Source organism: Canis aureus, chromosome 2 (genome assembly GCF_053574225.1).
Source record: "Canis aureus isolate CA01 chromosome 2, VMU_Caureus_v.1.0, whole genome shotgun sequence".
Lineage (NCBI taxonomy): Eukaryota > Metazoa > Chordata > Mammalia > Carnivora > Canidae > Canis > Canis aureus.
In genome coordinates this window covers 546,486-565,169 of record NC_135612.1, presented here as the reverse complement: position 1 = coordinate 565,169, position 18,684 = coordinate 546,486, and the positions used below count along the sequence as shown (strand labels likewise).

General features: G+C 45.0%; 2 protein-coding genes across 2 annotated transcripts in view; one reads left to right on the top strand and one right to left on the bottom strand.

The window, feature by feature from the left end:
• On the top strand, window positions 1-5,472 carry SRP19 (signal recognition particle 19). Its single transcript, XM_077861359.1, has 5 exons — window positions 1-154; window positions 456-531; window positions 2,647-2,718; window positions 2,822-2,933; window positions 4,949-5,472. The coding sequence occupies exons 1-5, from the start codon at window positions 114-116 to the stop codon at window positions 5,080-5,082; spliced, it is 435 nt and encodes a 144-aa protein (XP_077717485.1). The 5' UTR covers window positions 1-113; the 3' UTR covers window positions 5,083-5,472.
• Window positions 5,473-11,623: 6,151 nt separating this feature from the next.
• The window catches only part of REEP5 (receptor accessory protein 5), a 33,686-nt gene continuing 26,625 nt past the window's right edge, over window positions 11,624-18,684 (bottom strand). The window contains exons 4-6 of the mRNA XM_077861355.1: window positions 16,385-16,553; window positions 13,949-14,009; window positions 11,624-12,044 (exon numbers count right to left, since the gene is read on the bottom strand). Of these exons, the coding sequence (XP_077717481.1) occupies window positions 13,960-14,009; window positions 16,385-16,553 (219 nt within the window). The 3' untranslated portion in view covers window positions 11,624-12,044; window positions 13,949-13,959. The remainder of the gene's footprint in view (window positions 12,045-13,948; window positions 14,010-16,384; window positions 16,554-18,684) is intronic.

Here is an 18,684-nt window from a genome sequence, read left to right as displayed (position 1 = left end):
CGGCGGCGCTCGGCCGCCTAGCGGGCGGCGGGCGGGACTTCCGCCGGAAGCCGGGGTGGTCCCGGGGCTCTCCGCGCGCGCTTCCGGCCCGCGCGCCCGGGTCCCCGGCGGAGATGGCGTGCGCCGCCGCGCGGTCCCCGGCCGAGCAGGACAGGTGGGTCCCGGGGTCCTGCGCGCCGCCTCCGCCCCGCCCTCGCCCCCCGCGCCCGAGGCGTGGCGAGTCCGCGGCCCTGCGGTCACGGGGTCCCGCCGCGCGGAGCGGCCCCGGCGGCCCGGCCTGGTGGCTGCCGACCCGGGGCCTGACCGCCCGGCGAGCTCCGCGGGCCCGGGAGGTGGTTTCCCTCCCAGGCGGTGGAGCGGGAGGGGGGCGACCCGGAGGGCAACGGCGTCCGCGGGGACCGGGCGCCGGCGACCCCGACGCCGCGGGTGTGGACGCCGCCGTGCTTCCTCCGCAGGTTCATCTGCATCTACCCCGCGTACCTGAACAACAAGAAGACCATCGCCGAGGGCCGGCGCATCCCCATCAGCAAGGTGAGGGCGGCCTGCGCCTGCGGGGCCCTCCCTGCGTCGCCCGGCCTGGCGGGGCGCTGGGGGCCGGAGCCCGACGAGTTGGAGCCCGCGGTTGTCTGCGGGCTGCCCGGCCCCCGGCGGAGGACACCGCGCGGCAGCCTCGTGCCCGGGGGCACTCGGGTCACGGAGCCAGACCCGCAGGGAGCAGAGTAAGGGGCGGGGGGTGCGGGGAGAGACCCCCCAGCAGGCTCCCTGCTGCGCGGCCCCGCATGGGCTGCACCCCGCCGCCCGGAGACCGCAGGCTGAGCCGGAGTCAACCGTCCGATGCCTCCAGGTGCCCCGAGACGTGCAGAGAGTTTAGATCTGTTGACTTTTATGGTTTTATGTCTCTTGTCTGGTGTGTGTGTGTGTGTGTGTGTGTGTGTGTGTGTGTGTTTGGAGGGGTAAAGTTTAAAATTAATACTTCTGAAAACTAGGGTGTCACAGTTTTGAATAATAGGATTTCTCCCTTGCGCTGTTTGGATGGGAAAATTCAAGTTCTCAGTTGGCCTGCTGGCCTGTGTGCAAGTGCCTAATGCCAAGTGATGGGGCTTTGTAGCTGCTGCCTTTTATTTATTTATTTATTTATTTTAAGATTTTATGTATTTATTCATGAGAGACACAGAGAGAGAGGCAGAGACACAGGCAGAGGGAGCAGCAGGCTCCATGCAGGGAGCCAGACGTCGGACTCCATTCCGGGACCTCCGGGTCACACCCTGGGCTGAAGGTGGAGCTAAACCGCTGAGCCACCTGGGCTGCCCACTTCTTACTTTCAAAATTAATGTCATGTTGCTTTTTAAGAGTTGCTTAGATTTTGCAATCTAACAACGGATCCGAGGCAACTTGGCCTGAAGCAATGCGTTATTTTTGTGTTAATGTCTCCGGTTTTGCTACTTAAATGCGAAGGGAAGTGTGCTCTGCTGCCCTGGGTGGGAGAGCCACTAGGGCCCTGAGCCAGGGTAGTGCAACCCCCGTGACGGCCTCTGCCAGCAAGCTCTCACGTATTTTGGAGAATAACCGACTTGGTTTTAACTGCATTGATGTACAGCGTACATACAGGTGTGTGTCTTGATTAACTTTTACAGACTGAATACACATGGGTAACCAGGCACCCAGATTAAAAAAAGAACGTGATTGGTACCCAGGAAGATTGCTCTGCCTTCTCCAGTCACTTCTCACACCACATGTACTCACAAACGGGGATAGCCACTGTCCTAACTTCCAACACAATACATTACTTTTGCTTGTTTTTGAGTTTTATGTAAAAGGCGTTATACACTATGTATTTCACTGTCCGTCTCTTTTCACCAAACTTTAAGCTTAAATTTATTCACGCTTATTCGTGTGGCTTATTAATTCCCATTGCTCTGTAGCAGGGTTTCTCAGCAGCAGCACCACTGACATCTTGAGCCAGATTAGTCTTCGTTATGGGGTCTGGTCTGTGCATCTTAGGTTGTTGAGCAGCATCTTTGGCCTCTACCCACTAGATGCCAGTGCCTTCCCTGACTCCTGTGACAAGTAAAAACGTCTCCTAGCATTGCTAAATGTCATGGGGCAAAAATGCCTTGCTGAAAACCACTGCTCTTTAGTGCTGAATTGTATTCAGCGTATCACAGCCCATTCTACGGTTGATAGATAACCGGGTGGTTTCTAATTTGAGGCTATTATACATACCCATGCTGTCAACATTCTTGAGCTTGTCTTCTACAGAACATGTTTTTTATCCTTGGATGCATACCTAAAAGTAGAATTGCACAGCCATAAAGAATGCAGGTGTTTAGCTTTAGTGGATACTACCAAACAATTTTCTTACGTGGTGGTACCTGTAGTAGTTTGATCAGTATCATGCCAGATACTTGGGAATCTACTGATAAACCAAACCGGCCCTGCCTTTGTGATGTTCATGTTCTGTTAGAAGGGAGATGGACACACAGTGTGAAATCAGTGTTATTCCTGCAATATTAAAAATTACAGTGGAAACAGCAGTCTAAGGTTTTGGTAAGTGTTGTGATCCTCATATTTGAAATGATTTATGCAACAATATAGCAGCAGCTACTTAAGGTTAGCTGTTGAGTGTTGTTGTTTTTAACTGTTCAGGCTGTTGAAAATCCTACAGCTACTGAGATTCAAGATGTGTGCTCAGCAGTTGGACTTAATGTATTCCTTGAGGTAAGAGGTGGTTCTTTCTTCACTATTTTTCCTACTTAGTCTCACTGGTGTAACAACTTTTTAAAGCCTGTTTTTTGTGTATGTTTTGTTTTGTTTATGTTAGAAAAATAAAATGTACTCTAGAGAGTGGAATCGTGATGTTCAGTACAGGGGCAGAGTCCGGGTCCAACTCAAGCAGGAAGACGGCAGCCTCTGTCTCGTACAGTTCCCATCACGTAAGCTTTTTTTAATGAACGAATAAAGTCTGGGGACAGGTTATTCCTCTACTCTGCAAAAAAGGTTCCAAAACTAACCTTTTAAAAGGTAACATAATTTGCGTTCTGCAGATGAATTTAGGAAAGGACTACTGCTGAGATAAAGGAAAACAGTGGCTCTCACTTCTTTTAAATAAAGGATCTCTGAGAATGTGATCAAACCTACTAATCATTTCTCAAAATTTGTTTTATGAACTTTTTATAAACCTCTGGAAATCTGTCATTATTCCCAGGTTAAGAATGTAAGATTATTGAATGGTCAGATGTTAATTTTCATTTCAGATCCTGGAGGCCTTTGAGGTCTGTTAATAATTTCTGTCATTAATCTAAAAAGCCATACTGAGTGAAAACAGCAAAAGAAATGCATGGTGTGATACCACTGTGGTACATTTAAAGACAAAATGTTACTGTTTATTTGCATGTATATATAAAATGCTGTTTATTGATATTATATATGTAAATTTTTTAAATGGACTGAAAGAAAACCCCAGTGTTAAAATAGAAGGTAACCTATTGATGAGCAGGGGGTGGGAAGTGGGGTCACAGTGATGGTGGTCAGAGAAGACTAATATTCTCTCTATAGTGTTTTCTTTATTTATTTTTTTGAAGATTTACTTATTTGACAGCACAAAGCAAGGGGAGCAGCAGGCAGAGGCAGAGGGAGAAACAGGCTCCCGGTGGAATAGGAGCCTGACGTGGGGCTTGATCCCAGAGCCCTGGGATAATGACCCAAGCCGAAGGCAAATGCTCAACCAGCTGAGCCACCCAGGCACCCCTCTAGTGTTTTATGTCTTTTAAAAAAAAAAAAAACTAAACAGAATTGGACATCAGTATTCCAAAATAACTAATTATGAGTTTTGGGAAGATGAATCTTTTTTTTTTTTTTTTTTTGCACGTAATTCTTCTCTGAATTCTTTATTTCTAAAAAAGTAAACTTCTTAAATGGAACTGTTGATTTTTTTTCCTGTCACAATAACCTCAAACTGACAATTAAATGACTTTTAGTTTAATTAAAATAGATTGGGGTTTTTTGTGCTAAAACCTGTCCAGATAGGTAGATATTTCTAAAAACAGGATTCTGACTCTGTAATAACAGATAGTATATTCTAGTGTATTTCTACTCTTTGACATCTTCCTTTACTATCTTTTAAAAATCAAACGACAGGTGAACTTGGGTTTCTCAGTTCGTTAAGCATCTGCCTTCAGCCCAGGTCATGATTCCAGGATCCTGCTCAATGGGGAGCCTGCTTCTCCCTCTACCCCTCTCTCTAGCTCATGCTCACTCTCGCTCACTCTCTGAAATGTAATCTTTTTTAAAAAATGCAAAAGACAACAATCAAGAGACAAAAAACTTTAGACCAGTAAATAAAATATAAGTAAAAATTACCGTTGAAAAATGTTGCTGTGTCCAATAAGAAAAAATAAAGAGAAAGAGCTGAGGGGCTCAGAGTGTGGAAAGTAGCTACTAGATCTGGAGGAGGTAGTTGGTGCACAGAGCAGGGTACCTGTGCACAGTAAATCATCTGGGCGCATGAGTAACATCTTTTGTTGCTGGATGACTTTGGGTTTTTGTTACAAGATTGAGAGGCTGCATGTTTCTTTAGCTTAAAATCAATGATACCATGTCTCTGGTTCCAAATTGTTGTATTTCAGCTTCTTTGATCTTCAAGTCAACTACTAGAACCAGGACCAAGATTTGCATTTCAAATAAAATGTTTAAAATTTTTATTTTGTTCAGTTTAATATTTCAGTATTGTTCTTAGCACATTTTCTCCAGGAAAGCTCCCACAGGAGTAAGTCCTGTCTTTATATATATATTTATATATATATAAATGTCCTGTCTTTATATATATATTTTTTTAATCTGTCATTTTCCTCATGTGGTGACAGTTTCTTGAACTTTATGATTTTCAGATTAATGAGCTTATAGGTCTTAGTCCTTAGAGTATATACTAAGCCTAACTTCTTGTTCCCAGGTAAGTCAGTAATGTTGTATGCAGCAGAAATGATACCTAAACTAAAAACAAGGACACAAAAAACAGGAGGTGGGGACCAAAGTCTTCAGCAAGGAGAGGGAAGTAAAAAAGGAAAAGGAAAGAAGAAGAAGTGACCGCGTATGGGAACCACATCTGGTACTACTGAGAGAGACCATGAACGAAGGCTTCTAATTTAAGAGAAACAGCTTTTTATTTGCATCATTTAACCGAACTATGGACATCTCTGCCTCTCAGCTTCAGCATCAGAGTTGACAGTGAAGTAAATTTGCATCAGAACTTTGCATCTAGCTCTTACGCAGTATAAAAGAAAATTTTGTTTGCTTTTCAACGCAGTTTTTGTGGAAGAGAGAAGCATACTTTTAAATGGACAGTGAACTCTACCATAAGTTACTTGAAATCCTGTATCTGTCCTGTGTGTAAACATGTTTTAGATAAATGAGTTTAAAGATTCGAAATACACATTTTCTTCAACGTCTAGTTAATGAAATAAAATTTGAAACTGACTTTTGTAGCTTTTGCTCCTTTGCTTGTGAATCAATGCCAGTAGAGGAAATAATTTAAGAGAATAAATGGGTAGTGGAAGCTTAGTGTGAGCTTAAAACTAGAAGAAAATGGTTAAATCCTCTTGGACCTTTATGAACAGCCAGCCAGTCTATAGCTCCTGTTATTTTAATCATTTGTCATAATTGAATGTTCAATTGCTAGTTTTTTTGATGTATGGAAAGTCCTGGATTTTAAGCTTTAGATTTGCTTTCTCTGTAGGTTTAAGAACATTATTTTAATTGGAATTCTAAAATTATCCACACTTTAACACCTTGATATGTACTTTTTTTTTCAAGAAACTGAATTGGATTGGTGATTCTGCCTTTATTCCAAAGCACGGTTTCTGAAAGTGGTAGTTTTGTGAAAGGAAAGTCCCCGTCCAGCCATTTGTCTGCTGAGCATCATTTGGGGAACTGCCTTCTCTGTCTCCATATGCTTCTGGAAGGGCTGTTAATTACAGGGCTGACTCTTGAACACAGGGTATGACCCCAGCCAGGCCAATGCTTTATTTCTCAGGAATTTAAATCTGGATCAGAAACATGGACATACAGGTGATGGCAGCTAACATACGTAATGGTCTACAAATATCTAAGTTCTTGAGGCTCTTCTGTGAATTCTATGAATTGTACGTTATATCCTTCTAGTAAATCCCATTTTCTGTAAGTTTTTATTGCTTGAGAAATTCCACTTGATCACAAAATAAGTGAACCCAGAGTTTTAGATGGACTTACCCAAGTTTTATGAAGATGATCCAGGACATGCAAGGAGAGATATTAGAGTCTTTACTTCTTTTTCCTCTAATAATTTGTGTTGTTAACATGTCTTAGAGTGAACATAATAGTATAGCAGTTTATATATTTGACTTAAAAATAAATATTGGGGCAGTATCCAAGCAGCCCACTAGAAAATGTATCACTTATGAATATGTTTGTGTAACAAAACAATGAGGATCTTAAGCAGGAATTATTTTTTTGGGAAAAGCCTGAAATCCAAAGGTTGTTATGAATGTTCAGCTGCTCAGTGATGCTCTCTTCTTTATTTCCATTCCACTATCCATGGTTTCCAGCATCCCTAGGATTGTTGTCTCAAGTTTATAACAGGACTGATGGAGCATCAAATGTCACATCAGAGTTGAAGGCAGAATGAAAAGATAGCTGTGCCAGCCACTTTGCCTCCCCCCTTAAAAGGAAAGCTAAAGATTTCTCGAAATCCCTCCCAGCCAACTTTCATGAAGTCCCATTGTGGAGAACTGTAGCTCAGGTCCATCTTTAGCTGCAAGAGGTGCCAGGGGAGGGACTATATGGCTTTTTCAGTAATGAAAATAGAGGCAGCCAAGGAAGAAAGTTGAGACTGGGTATTGGGGGCAGTCACCTTAAAAATTTGTCACAGAAAGATGACTGTGTCTAAAATTACTTTGGTTATGGGGCAGTGAAGGTTGTCAGAAAAGGTTTCAGAACTCTTGCTGCAACATTGTGTTGGCTGTTTCTTCACAGTTGGATTCAGTGCATAATTGAACCTTTCTTAGTCAAGTCGAAAATAGAATCTTTTCTAGTGAACAAGACTGAGCATTTAGTCATGTTTAAATGCCATTTGTATTCATTTCAGTGATTTCTATTCACATCCTTTGCCTACTTTTTAAGAACTTTATTACCAATATGATACATAATTTAAAGGGCCAGCTAGTTTTAATAATTTCAGTTTTGGGCATTAACTTGCATCTATAGAAGAGGGCGCTTTAGTTTTCCTTCACCCCTAATGTATACTTACCATCCTCCCTCCTAACAATAAACTTATTTTAATCATTACTCATAGTTTATCCTGTATTTCATTCATAGCTGTACTTTGCTACTCAAAAGTATGGTCAGGGGCCCAGCAGCACTGGTCTCCCCTGTGCTGTGAAAGGAGATTGTGAAAAATGCAGAAACTCTGGCTCCCAGCCCAGAATTTAAGATTCCCTACGTACAACTATGCACATTAAAGTGAGAAACACTGAAGTATGCTATTGTTTTTGTTTTCTGGATTTGTGTTTTCCTCAGAGCTAATTTTATCTGCTTAGTTTTTAAAATTCATTCATAAATTATCAGTTATCAAAATGTCCTTTCAAAACGTTTGTTCACCACCTGGGTGGTGCAGTTAAGCATCCGACTCTTGATCTCAGCTGAGGTCATGATCTCAGGGTCATGGGAGCGATCGAGCCCCGACTCAGGCTGCGAGCTCAGCATGAAGTCTGCTTGAGATTCTCACTCTCCTCTGCCCCTCCGCTTGTGATCTCTCTCAAATCTTTTTATAAAAAAGTTTGTTCAAGGGCACCTGGGTGGCTCAGTCTGTTGGGTATCTGATTCTTGATCTCAGCTCAGGTCTTGGTTTCAAGGTCTTGAGTAAGCCCCGTGTTGGGCTCCATGCTGGGTGTGGAGATAAGTAGGTTTGTAAGTACCTAACTGTTCACATCAGATAGTTTAATTTCACCTTTTTAAAGAAGTTTCTTCTGGAACCTTTAACCTGGCTCTAGTCTCTACCTATTACCCTGTAGGCCTAGTGCACAGCTTCACTCTGGGTTCTCTTCACCAGAGTGACTTGCTTTACTTCTTTGCTGTTTTGTACATCCTGTATTACGATATCCTATGCATTCTTCCTTGGGTCACTTGTTTGGAGCCCATCTTCCGGATCTTCCTGGGAAAAACACAAGGGAGATAAATGTCCTTAGACCTCGTACGAAAGTGTCATGATTCTACCCCCACACAGATTGGCTAAGTATAGAATTAGAATTGGAAATCATTTTATTTCAGAAGTTCAAGGACATTTCTTCATGGTCTTCTAATGTTACAGCTGCAGGGAAGTCTAAGCCATTGTAGTTCATGATCTTTTGTCACCCACATTTTTCTTGTTGAAACTAACCACATCTTGGTATTCTAAAATATCACAATCGTGTGCTTTGTGTGGGCCCTTTCGTTGTCTATTGTACTGGGTACCTGATGGACCCTTTCAATTTGGAAACTTGTATTCTTCAGTTCTGGGAATTTTCTTGAAAATTTCATCAATGGTTTTTCTACCGTTTCTGATCTTGGGACTCCTTATTTGGGTATTGGATGTGCTGGACTAGTTCGTAGTTTTCTCATTTTTTTTTTCCATTTCCATTTCTTTGCTTATTTATGTTCTATCTCCTAGAATTCCTTAGCTCTTCCAGCCCCTCTGTTGAACTTCTCATTTTTCTTGTATTTTCAACTTCTCCAAGCTCTCGTCATCTGAATGTTTCTTTTTTCTAGCATTTTTTTAAAAAGATTTATTTATGTATTTGAGAGAAAGCACAAGCTGGAGGAGGAGAAGGAGAGAGAATCTCAAGCAGACTCTATACTGACCATCAAGCCAACCCGGGACTCAGTTCCACAACCCTGAGATAATGACCTGAGCCGAAACCGAGAGTCAGACACTTAACTGAGCCACCTAGGTGACCTGATTTCTGTTCTTAATTCATAGGTGTGATCCTTATTTCTCAAAAGATATGGTTTATATTTTTTTATTTCCAGTTTCCTTTTCTGTTTAATTTTGATTCCTGATATGTTAGGTTGCTTTCCTTAGACTCACGAGTTTTTTGGTTTTGTATTGCTATACACTGATGGCTAAATTTAAGAGTAAAAAACATAAAAGTTGACTGGACATTCTGAGCACATAAGGGGTTTGTAGACTGTCTCCCTAGAGGGGTATCTGGTTCCCATAGCCTTTTAGGGAAAATTTCCAAGATCAGAAATGTTGCCTCTTAGCCTGATCTGTTCCCTAGAGGAGTCCGACAAGCTTCCAGGAGGATAAGGGTCTGGGAGCCCAGTGGGGGAAGATGGGGCGAAATGGGTCTCAGCAATGAATCACTCAGTCCTGTTTTTAAACATTTTTTTTATTATTATTTATTTATGATAGTCATACAGAGAGAGAGAGAGAGGCAGAGACACAGGCAGAGGGAGAAGCAAGCTCCACGCACCGGGAGCCCGATGTGGGATTCGATCCCGGGTCTCCAGGATCGCGCCCTGGGCCAAAGGCAGGCGCCAAACCGCTGCGCCACCCAGGGATCCCCATCAGTCCTGTTTTTAACACAATTTCCCTCCCTTGACTCTTCCTATGTCCTCCCACTCCAAAGGTACTCACTGTCTCTGTAGGACAAACTGCCAATCTTCCACTTGGAAGAGGATAGGTATTTATTCATTTTTTTTTTAAGTTCCCTCCCAATATTAAGATTTCTCAATGGAGTTATTTGGATTTGGGGGATTTTTTTTTTTTTAAGATTTTATGTATTTGTTCATGAGAGACACAGAGAAAGGCAGAGAAGCAGGTTCCCTGAGGGGGAAGCCCGATGTGGGACTCGATCCTGGGACTCTGGAATCACGCCCTGAGTCGAAGGCATATGCTCAACCGGTGAGGCCCCCAGGTGCCCCAAGATTTTGGGGACTTTATAATGAAGTTTCTCTACCAAAGAGATTAGGTGTGGTAGGCTGGATAATGTTGTCCACCACCAGCCCCCCCCCCCCAAAAAAAAAACCCCTTTGTGAATATTACCTTCCATGGCAAAAGGCCTTGCAGATGTGAAGTATCTTCAGCGGAAGAATGTAGCCTGCTAGGATCCTTCTAAAAGGCCGAAGTTGCAGGACTAAGGGGCCACAGGCCAATGAATGCGAGCAGCTTCCAGCTGAAGGAAATAAGGGGAAAAAAGATTCTCCCCCTATAGTCTCCAGAAGGAACGCAGCCCTGCACACTTTTTTGGATGTCTCACCTCCAGAACCGTAAGCTACTAAGTGTCTACTGTTTTGAGCTATTATGCTTGTGGCAATGTGTTAGAGCAGCATCAGGAAGCACATGCCTGGTGAACTAATGAGCTAAGACAAACTCTCCAGACCTTGGGATTCTTGACCTCGTTAGTGTGTGTGAGCTCTCAACCCTAGCTACAGACTAGAATCACCCTAGAGCTTTAGTTTTGTTTTTTTTTTTTTTTTAAGATGATTTATTTGACACAGTGTGAGCGTGCACAAGGAGGGAGAGAAGCAGCGGGAGGAGCAGTCTCTCCGCTGAACAGGAAGCTCGACATGTGGCTCCACCCCAGGACCCTTGGGATCGTGACCCGAGCTGAAGGCAGACGTGTAACTCCTCAAGCCATCCAGGCAGCCCCCATCCTAGAGCTTTAAAAGCATAATGATGCCTGGGTATATAGTAGATTAGTCAGAATTTCTGGTAGTGGGAGCAGATACCAGCATTTTTGGAAAGTTTCTCAAGCGACTGTAATATGCAGCCAGAGCTAAACCACTGTCTACTAAGTAAAAACAGCATTTACCTAACCCAGTGGTTTTACCTCTAAGTGTGGTTCCTGGACCATCAGCATTGCCTAGGAATTTATTGGAAATTGCAAATTTTCAGTCTACCCGAGACCTACTGAATCAGAAATTCTGGGGGATGGGATCACCAATCAGTTGTAACAATCCCCTCCCCCACAGAGAAAATGCAGCGCACACTCAAGTTTGAAAACCAATGATTTAACCAAAGAACCTCCTTATTGCTCTTAATCCTCTCTGAAGTTTATAAGATTTTATAAGCTAATATTGCCAGTAAAATGTATAAGGTCACTCTCACATATATTTACTTTCCCACTGTACTACATAGAACTTAATACGGGATGGCTAAGGATGTGAACTCTGTGAGACACCACAATTCTAGGTATACAGACGTGTAAAAGCCGATGCTGAAAAAAAAAAGCTGAAGCAGCTCCACAAGCAGGTATTTTTAATAAAATTATCACGTTCCCCCTTCCTTGGTCTCTCTAAAGTACAGAATAATCTGGAGGCACCTACAAGAAGTGTTTCCTACATCAACTTCTGTGAGACGGTGTATAACATGATACGCAGGAGAAAGTACTTAGGTTCCTTTTAAACCTGATAATTGCTAGAAACTTCATAATTGGTATGTTCTCCCTCGGAGGTCCTTCCTCTGATAGGTAGTGACCACCAGGGGAAAAGCTGAGTCCAGGTGAGGAATGGGGTGAGAAATAGCAGGTTCATTTGTCTGGATTTACTTCAGACTTTGCTTAAATGATTCTAAATTTGTTTAAAGCCCCAGAACATAAAAATGAAACCAGAGTTCAATGAGATAACAGTTTTATTTACATCCTTTTCCATTTAATATATCACATCTTCAGGATGGGTGGTAGTAACCTGTTAAAAGGCTTTGCTCATTCTCCTCAGGCTACGGTTATAAGATCCCAGAGTAGCAGAAGCTGTTGGTCTGAAAGCTTTCAAGTGGGGGAAGAACCGTGGAGATTGTGGAGATTCTTTGACTTGACGTACCCCTCAAACACCATTCATACACAAATAAGTGCTTGTCTTCTAGCTAGACACAGGCTCAATTAGTTTTTCAAATACTCTCACCCTGGCAATATGTTACTTGGGAAATCTGAGACAGAATTGCTCAACTCAGTCATTAACTTCTGTCGTCAATATGTACACCTTGACTGCCAAAAACAGCAACTTAAATTTCTTACAGAATGCACCATTGGAAAAAGCTAAAAGGACAAAAGAAAAAAAATGCATTCAGAATATGTTTTCTTACCGTAATAGTTTCTAAACTGGTATCAGCCTGTAAGTAGTTATGAGCAATAGTAGCATTTATGTTTCCCCCTTGCCTGATATTTTGTATATAGTGAGTCGTACATTCTGTATACTAACAATCGGATTATACATTCTGTATGATAGAAGTTACTAATTTTCATTCTTCTGCCACCAAGAAAAGTGTAATTTATCATTGGGAAAGGGATTTAAATACTCGTAGAGGTCCTTTTTTTTTTCATCTAAGGCCTGATTTTCTCCTGATAACCATTAACTGCTTGTTTTCTAAAAGTTTTTTTTTTTCTTTAATAAGATGCCTTATGATCACCACCGTGTCACCAGGAAATAAAGTGCCTTAATCCATATCATAATATTTATGTGACATTGTCCCAAACTTTTGATATCTTTCATATTTTTTACATGATATGACCTCATTATGGTCTTGCCTGTTACCCAAAGGAGAACTAATCCTCTCTTTTGCCCTAAAAGGCATTTTCCAGGCTGCGTACTAAAACTTGTTAGTTTTGTTACACTCGGTTTTGTTTCAGTCAGTGTAGTCTAATTCAGAAGGATCCTAGCAGTCTAGTTGGTGTGAAGTTCCATTTTTCTAGTCCAGACGAGTTGTCAAGGTTCCTGTAAGCTGGCTAATCATAGTGGAAACCTTAATTTTAACTTTTTGTTCTGTACTTATACTAGTTATCTGCAGTTTATCAAAACGAAGTACAGAGTACTTCGAGTACTTCCAAGTACAAAGATAAAAGTATTTAAATGGACCACAAAAGATCCTGACTTGTAAACTGGGGAGGCTTCTTGCAATTGACTTTAAAGGCCAGAGAAAGAAAGTGATAGTTTGACTTCACTGCCAAGTAGATTATAGGTTGTATCGTGGTTTCATTCTCCCAGAATTGCTCTTGGAGCCTGGTGTCATCATTAGCATGTAACTAATGATACAAACAAGGACACAAATGTCGCTAGAGATGGGCAAGTCTAGAGGTGCCTTTAACTGGTTTAAGAAAAAAAAAAAGACTAGGTACGAAACAAGACTAAACCAACTTGTTGCTCAGCTTTGAAGGAGAAACCAGGGATGGTTTCCATTACGGCATCTTGGAAACAGACAAATCTAAACAGGTTTTCTGGAAGGCCACCAGACAGTGTTCCTGGTTCTTCAGGGAGCTGTGTGCTTCCTGGTGTGTCTGCACCTTTCCCCACTTGTCACTGAAATGACTGCTTTACGCAGCTGTCCTGGTGTCCAGGTGCTACGACGTTAGGGGAACAACCAGGCCAGTGTCCACTCAAGCTCACTCATCATTCAACTATTCACCGGAAACATCAGTCATCTGCACTAGTTCTCTGAAGTATTTAACATCACACCAGCACACTAGAGCCTTTAGGTTTTGGCGGGTGCTCCCTACAAGCATACGTGTCACCGTCAGGCAGTAACATTTCCCTACATATATGTATGCACAAATACATTAAAAACATTTAATACAAATTTGTACATTACATGAAGTAGAACCTTAAAGATCACCCTAAAATAGAAGTACAGAGGAAACGCATGCAGAGAGCCTGCACAAGTACAAAGCCTGTGGGACAAATAATTTCCAGTCTGTGTTTCCTGCAGGATAGTAACACGTCTTGTCCTACCCAGAGGCAAAGTATATTTTCCAAAATTTGGACACTGCCCACTGCATTAAATGTAAATGCTCCTTGTGTATATAGACAGTAAAAGTAAGCAAGAAACCTTAACACATTCTTTTTTAATATATCAAAAATGTTTCCAAGGCAACATTATTAAGATGATTATGGCGCGGTCCCTAATGCAACACGGGCACTACGCGGAGGGCAGCGAGGAAGGTCTCACCGGTTGGTGGCTTAGGTGCTCTTCTTTTCGTCACCGAGCAAGGTCACTGCTGCTTTCTTGGCTGTGAGAGGGAAAGAGAATCGTGTCAAGGCGACTCGGGCCCCGGTGTGGCGCCTCAGCAGGAGGGAGGCCGCGGGAGGCCGAGGCGGGGGCGTCCAGGAAGCGGGCCCAGGCGGCCCATAGCACCCCCACAGCCGCCCAGGAGCCTCCGGCCGCCCTGCTTCCCGCAGCCCCGAATCCGTGGCCGCCTGGCCCGCTGCCCACCCCGGAGCAGCCCAAGGCGAGCTCCCTGGAGGCCCCGCCACACACACACTCGCCTCCCGGGCCACGCACCCGTGTCTACGCAGCAGAAGCCAAAGCACAGAGGCCACGTCCACGGCCGGTGGACGGACCGAGCAGCTGCTGCGTGCGGGGATGTGCACGTGGGCAGCAGCCACACTGCCAGGTCACAGACAAAGCATGTGCTCTCACGCGTGCAACGTAAGGAAGAACAGCTGAGCAAACGGGAAGGGGGAGGAGAAGGAGCCTGTATGAGCCTCGCACCGAGGGGAGGCAGAGGAGGTGGGCCAGGCACCGGCACCGGGGAGGCCGCCGGTGATGAGCACGGGGCCGGGTATCTAAGTGATGAAGCACCGAATTCCACCCTCCGAACCAACACCGCTCCGTAAGCAGACTGCCTACCCCGGACCGCGCCTGCTTGGACTCGAGATCTAGCTCCTCGGGGCTAATCAAGGAGGGGGTTCTAGAACTCCCCTCACTCCCATCAGTTCTTTGCTCTCTACCAGGCCATTCCCACTAACTTCCAAACATATGTTGTTCCTTCTACCTTCAGAAGAAAAATAACAGCCCCAGGACCCTAGCGCCTCTTCCCAGTTGCAACCCCATTCTTCACTTTTTCCAAGGAATTTCCCAAAGGCTTCTCTTTCCCCCACTTCGCCTCCCCTCTCCCACACCCCCTGGGACCAGGATTTCAGCGCCTTCGCTCTGCAACCTGTTTTGCCAAGACCACTAGGGCCTTCCTGGCCGCCAAGGGTCATGGCCGGTTTTCAGCTGCCCCTTACAGACGACCTGTCTGCAGCGGGTGACACAGCTGCTGCCTCCTCTGGTCACACACGCTCCGGCTGTCACAACTGGCCACTCCTTATCAGTTTGCTTTGTCTGTTGCTGCTCATCTCCCCAGTGTCTCATCACCAGGGACCCTGGTTCAGTGTTGGGCCTCAGCTTTCCTAACTATATCCATTCCCTTTGTGATCTCACCTGGTCTCATGTCCAGAACTGAACTCCATTTTCCCTTCTAACCCTAGGACACCTAGTCTTGCCCAGCTCCGTGGCAATTCTATCCTCCCATCCATTCCGGCTGAAAAGCTTGGCTTCATGCATGACCCGGCTCTCTTACTCCACACCTGATCCATAAGCAAATCCTACTGGCTCTACCTTCAGTGTGTCAGACACCAATGCCTTCTGGTCTCCTACTGGGACTATTCTGACCCAAGCCACCTCTCCAGCCGGGTCACTGCAGGCAACTTCCAACTGCTCTCCTGCGTCCCTCCCTGTCCCTTCAGTCTACCCTTAACACAGGACGGATCATGCGGCTCCCCTGCTTAAAGTCTCCACCAGCACCCATCTCAGAGTTAAACCCAAAGCCTCCACAAAAGCCTAGGAGGCCTTCCGTGACCTCTCTTCTTCAGCCTCTGCTACCCAACCTCTCTGACCTATCTCCTCCTCCTCTTCGGGATCACCCCCTTCCAACCACACCGTTCCCACCTCCGCTCTGCACACACAGCTTTCTCTGTCTGGAACATTCTTCCCTGTGGTTTCAAGTCTGATTCAGTATCGCCTTCTTGGTGAGGATTCCCTAAATCATTCTATTTAAAATTGTAACTTCCCTTCAGCCCCAAAACTTCTCTATCCCCTGTTAACTGTATCATATAACTTCTAAAACTTTACTCTCTCTCAACATGAGTGTCGTCAGCTTCATGAGTTCGAGTACTATGGTCTGTGTGGCTCAATGGCCCATCCCCAGGGCTAGGAACAGGCTTGGCACATGTTACGCGCATCAATAAATGTTGCATAAATGAATGAGGAGAACTGGAAGGACATTCTCTTGACCTATGACAAAAACAAACAGTTCAACCTGAAATGAGTGAGACAGTTCATACTTGTATATAATTAGACGGTTCTCTAAGATGTCTGCCCACCACAGGAAAGTCAGTTTTCCTAACACACTGACTGAACCGTGCCTTAAATGGGGCCTGGAGGGAGAATCTCGGGAAAAGTAAAGGGCAACAGGCAAAGTGTTGGTAAAGAAATCGCAGAGTAGCCTCGGCATTTAGCTGAGGGTAGCTGGCAGGGGAGGCGGAGAAGCAGCTTGTTACCTGGGCCCCAGGCCTCCCAGGCCCTCCTACCTGCTTGCCCTCAACCGCCCCGGAGTCTTACCTTCTTTCGTGATGGTATCCACAGTCTCTTTGGCTTTGTCCTTGAAGTCATTCACCATGGTATCCACCTGGGACTCATGCTTCAGAAAGACAGGCTGGATGACGCGCCTGTAGAGCAGCTCGGCCCCGTTAGAGGGGCTCGGGGCCATGCACCACAGCAGGAAGCCGCACTGCAGAGACAGCAGCACAGCGGCCTTGGTAAGGGGCCATGGCCCACCCCACCCCCGTCTCTGCCCAGGCACTGCCTCGGCTGCGTTCTCCAACAGCATTTCCAGTGCCTTCTCTAGGCTACAAGGGCGCTCTTGTCAGATGGAAAAAACACCCAACACGGCCTAGTGAGGAAAGGCCAAGATGGAAAACACACCGAGTCCTAGTGTTCATTTCCTTCCTAACTTGGATCACTTCTTAGTTTATAGCTGCAAGAGGTTTTAGCCATCTCTGTCTCTGTCTCTCTCTCTTTTAAACATTTTATTTATTCACATGAGACACAGAGAGAGGCAGAGACCCAGGCAGAGGGAGAAGCATGCAGGGAGCCTGACATGGGACTTGATCCCGGGACCCCGGGGTCACACCCTGAGCCGAAACCTAGAGTCGGACACTTAACTGACTGAGCCACCCAGGCGCCCCAGGACTTCTGGTTTTTAATATCCAAACATTGTACGATGTTCTCCATTGGTTGCTTACATACATACTCAAAACTCTACACAACAACTTAAATAAAATGATACGCAGGAAAAGGAAAAACCATGTTCTTGGCATTAAAGTGGAATTCCATGTGGATATTTAAAGAATATGCCGAGTATTCAAGGAGGTGTGCTGTGTACTACTGCCTGTGAAGCCAGCAACTTCTTACCAACTATGCTGTTTGGAGAGCCTGGCGTGTTGCATATTTGTTATTTATATGGGGTATTTTTATGTGTTTGACTAATAATTTGGGAAAACTGGTATGGAGTCTTAGATTTACACATCTTAATTTTCACCATTTAAAAGTGTAGGAAATAGTCTCTTGGCTGGTTCCTATGCAGGATGTTTAATCTTCAGGAATGGATAGTGATGCAGAGATGGATGCCCGTATGTAAGCACAGGCATCGACGTGACGTGGAAATGACGCACTGGGTTAGCCGCCAGTTGATTACCTATTTCATCTTGTGACTTGAGGTAAAGTCATAACCTCTCAAGAGTCATTTTCCTCTTCTGTAGTATTGTAGGAAAATCACAAATTAAGGTAGTTGAAGAAAGTATGTAAGAGGGATCCCTGGGGGGCTCAGTGGTTGAGCGTCTGCCTTCGGCCCAGGTTGTGACCTCGCGGTCCCAAGATCGAGTCCCCCGTCCGGCTCCCAGCATGGAGCCTGCTGCTCCCTCCGCCTGTGTCTCTGCCTCTCTCTCACGAATAAATACACAGATTCTTTTAAAAAAGTGTGTAAGATGGCAGTAGTATTACCAAGTCCTACAGTTCTTACTGTTGTTGAGGACCTCTGAAGCACGGTCTCCCGTGCAGACAGCCACCGTCGACAACCCAGAGGAGCTCATTCACTCGTCCCTTCTGGATGAAGGCGAGACCACTGGACAGAAGCAGAGCTGAGCGCCTACCGTCTTGTCCCTCGTCGACGTCACTGGCTATCCTCTGCTCTGCTGCTGGCTTCCCGGTACCCTCTTGGGACCGTGGCATAATTACTGCTCTCATTAGCGTTTTCCAGTTTTCAAATGAAATAGCTTACGTGTATTAAAGAATAAAGATAATTACTGTTCAACTCTCACGGTGATTCAGCCACCAGCTTTTATAACTCACTCCCTTCTCTCAACCTGCATAAGTATTCTAGGGCCCAGGAGTACCCGAGGTACACAGATCTGACCATCATTTTATTATGTTTTTAAAGACTGCATTTATTTATTTTTTTGAGAGAAAGAGAGAGAGGAGCAGAGGGAGAGGGACAAGCAGACTCAGAGCTGAGCAAGGAGCCTGATGTGGGGCTCAATCCCAGGACCCTGAGATCATGACCCGAGCCGAAATCAAGAGTCAGCTGCTTGGGCCGCCTGGGGGCTCAGGGGTTGAGCATCTGCCCTCAGCCCAGGGCTTGACCCTGGGTGCCGGGATCAAGTCCCATGTCGGGGTCCCCGCAGGGAGCCTGCTCCCCCCTCTGCCTGGGTCTCTGCCTCTCTCTGTGTGTCTCATGAATAAATAAATAAAATCGTTTTTTAAAAAAGAGTCAGATGCTTAACTGAGCCACCGAGGCTCCCCCAGCAGCCTGTTAGTCGAGCTGCCCTCAAAGTGGCAAGGCCGACGCTCGCACAGCACACCGA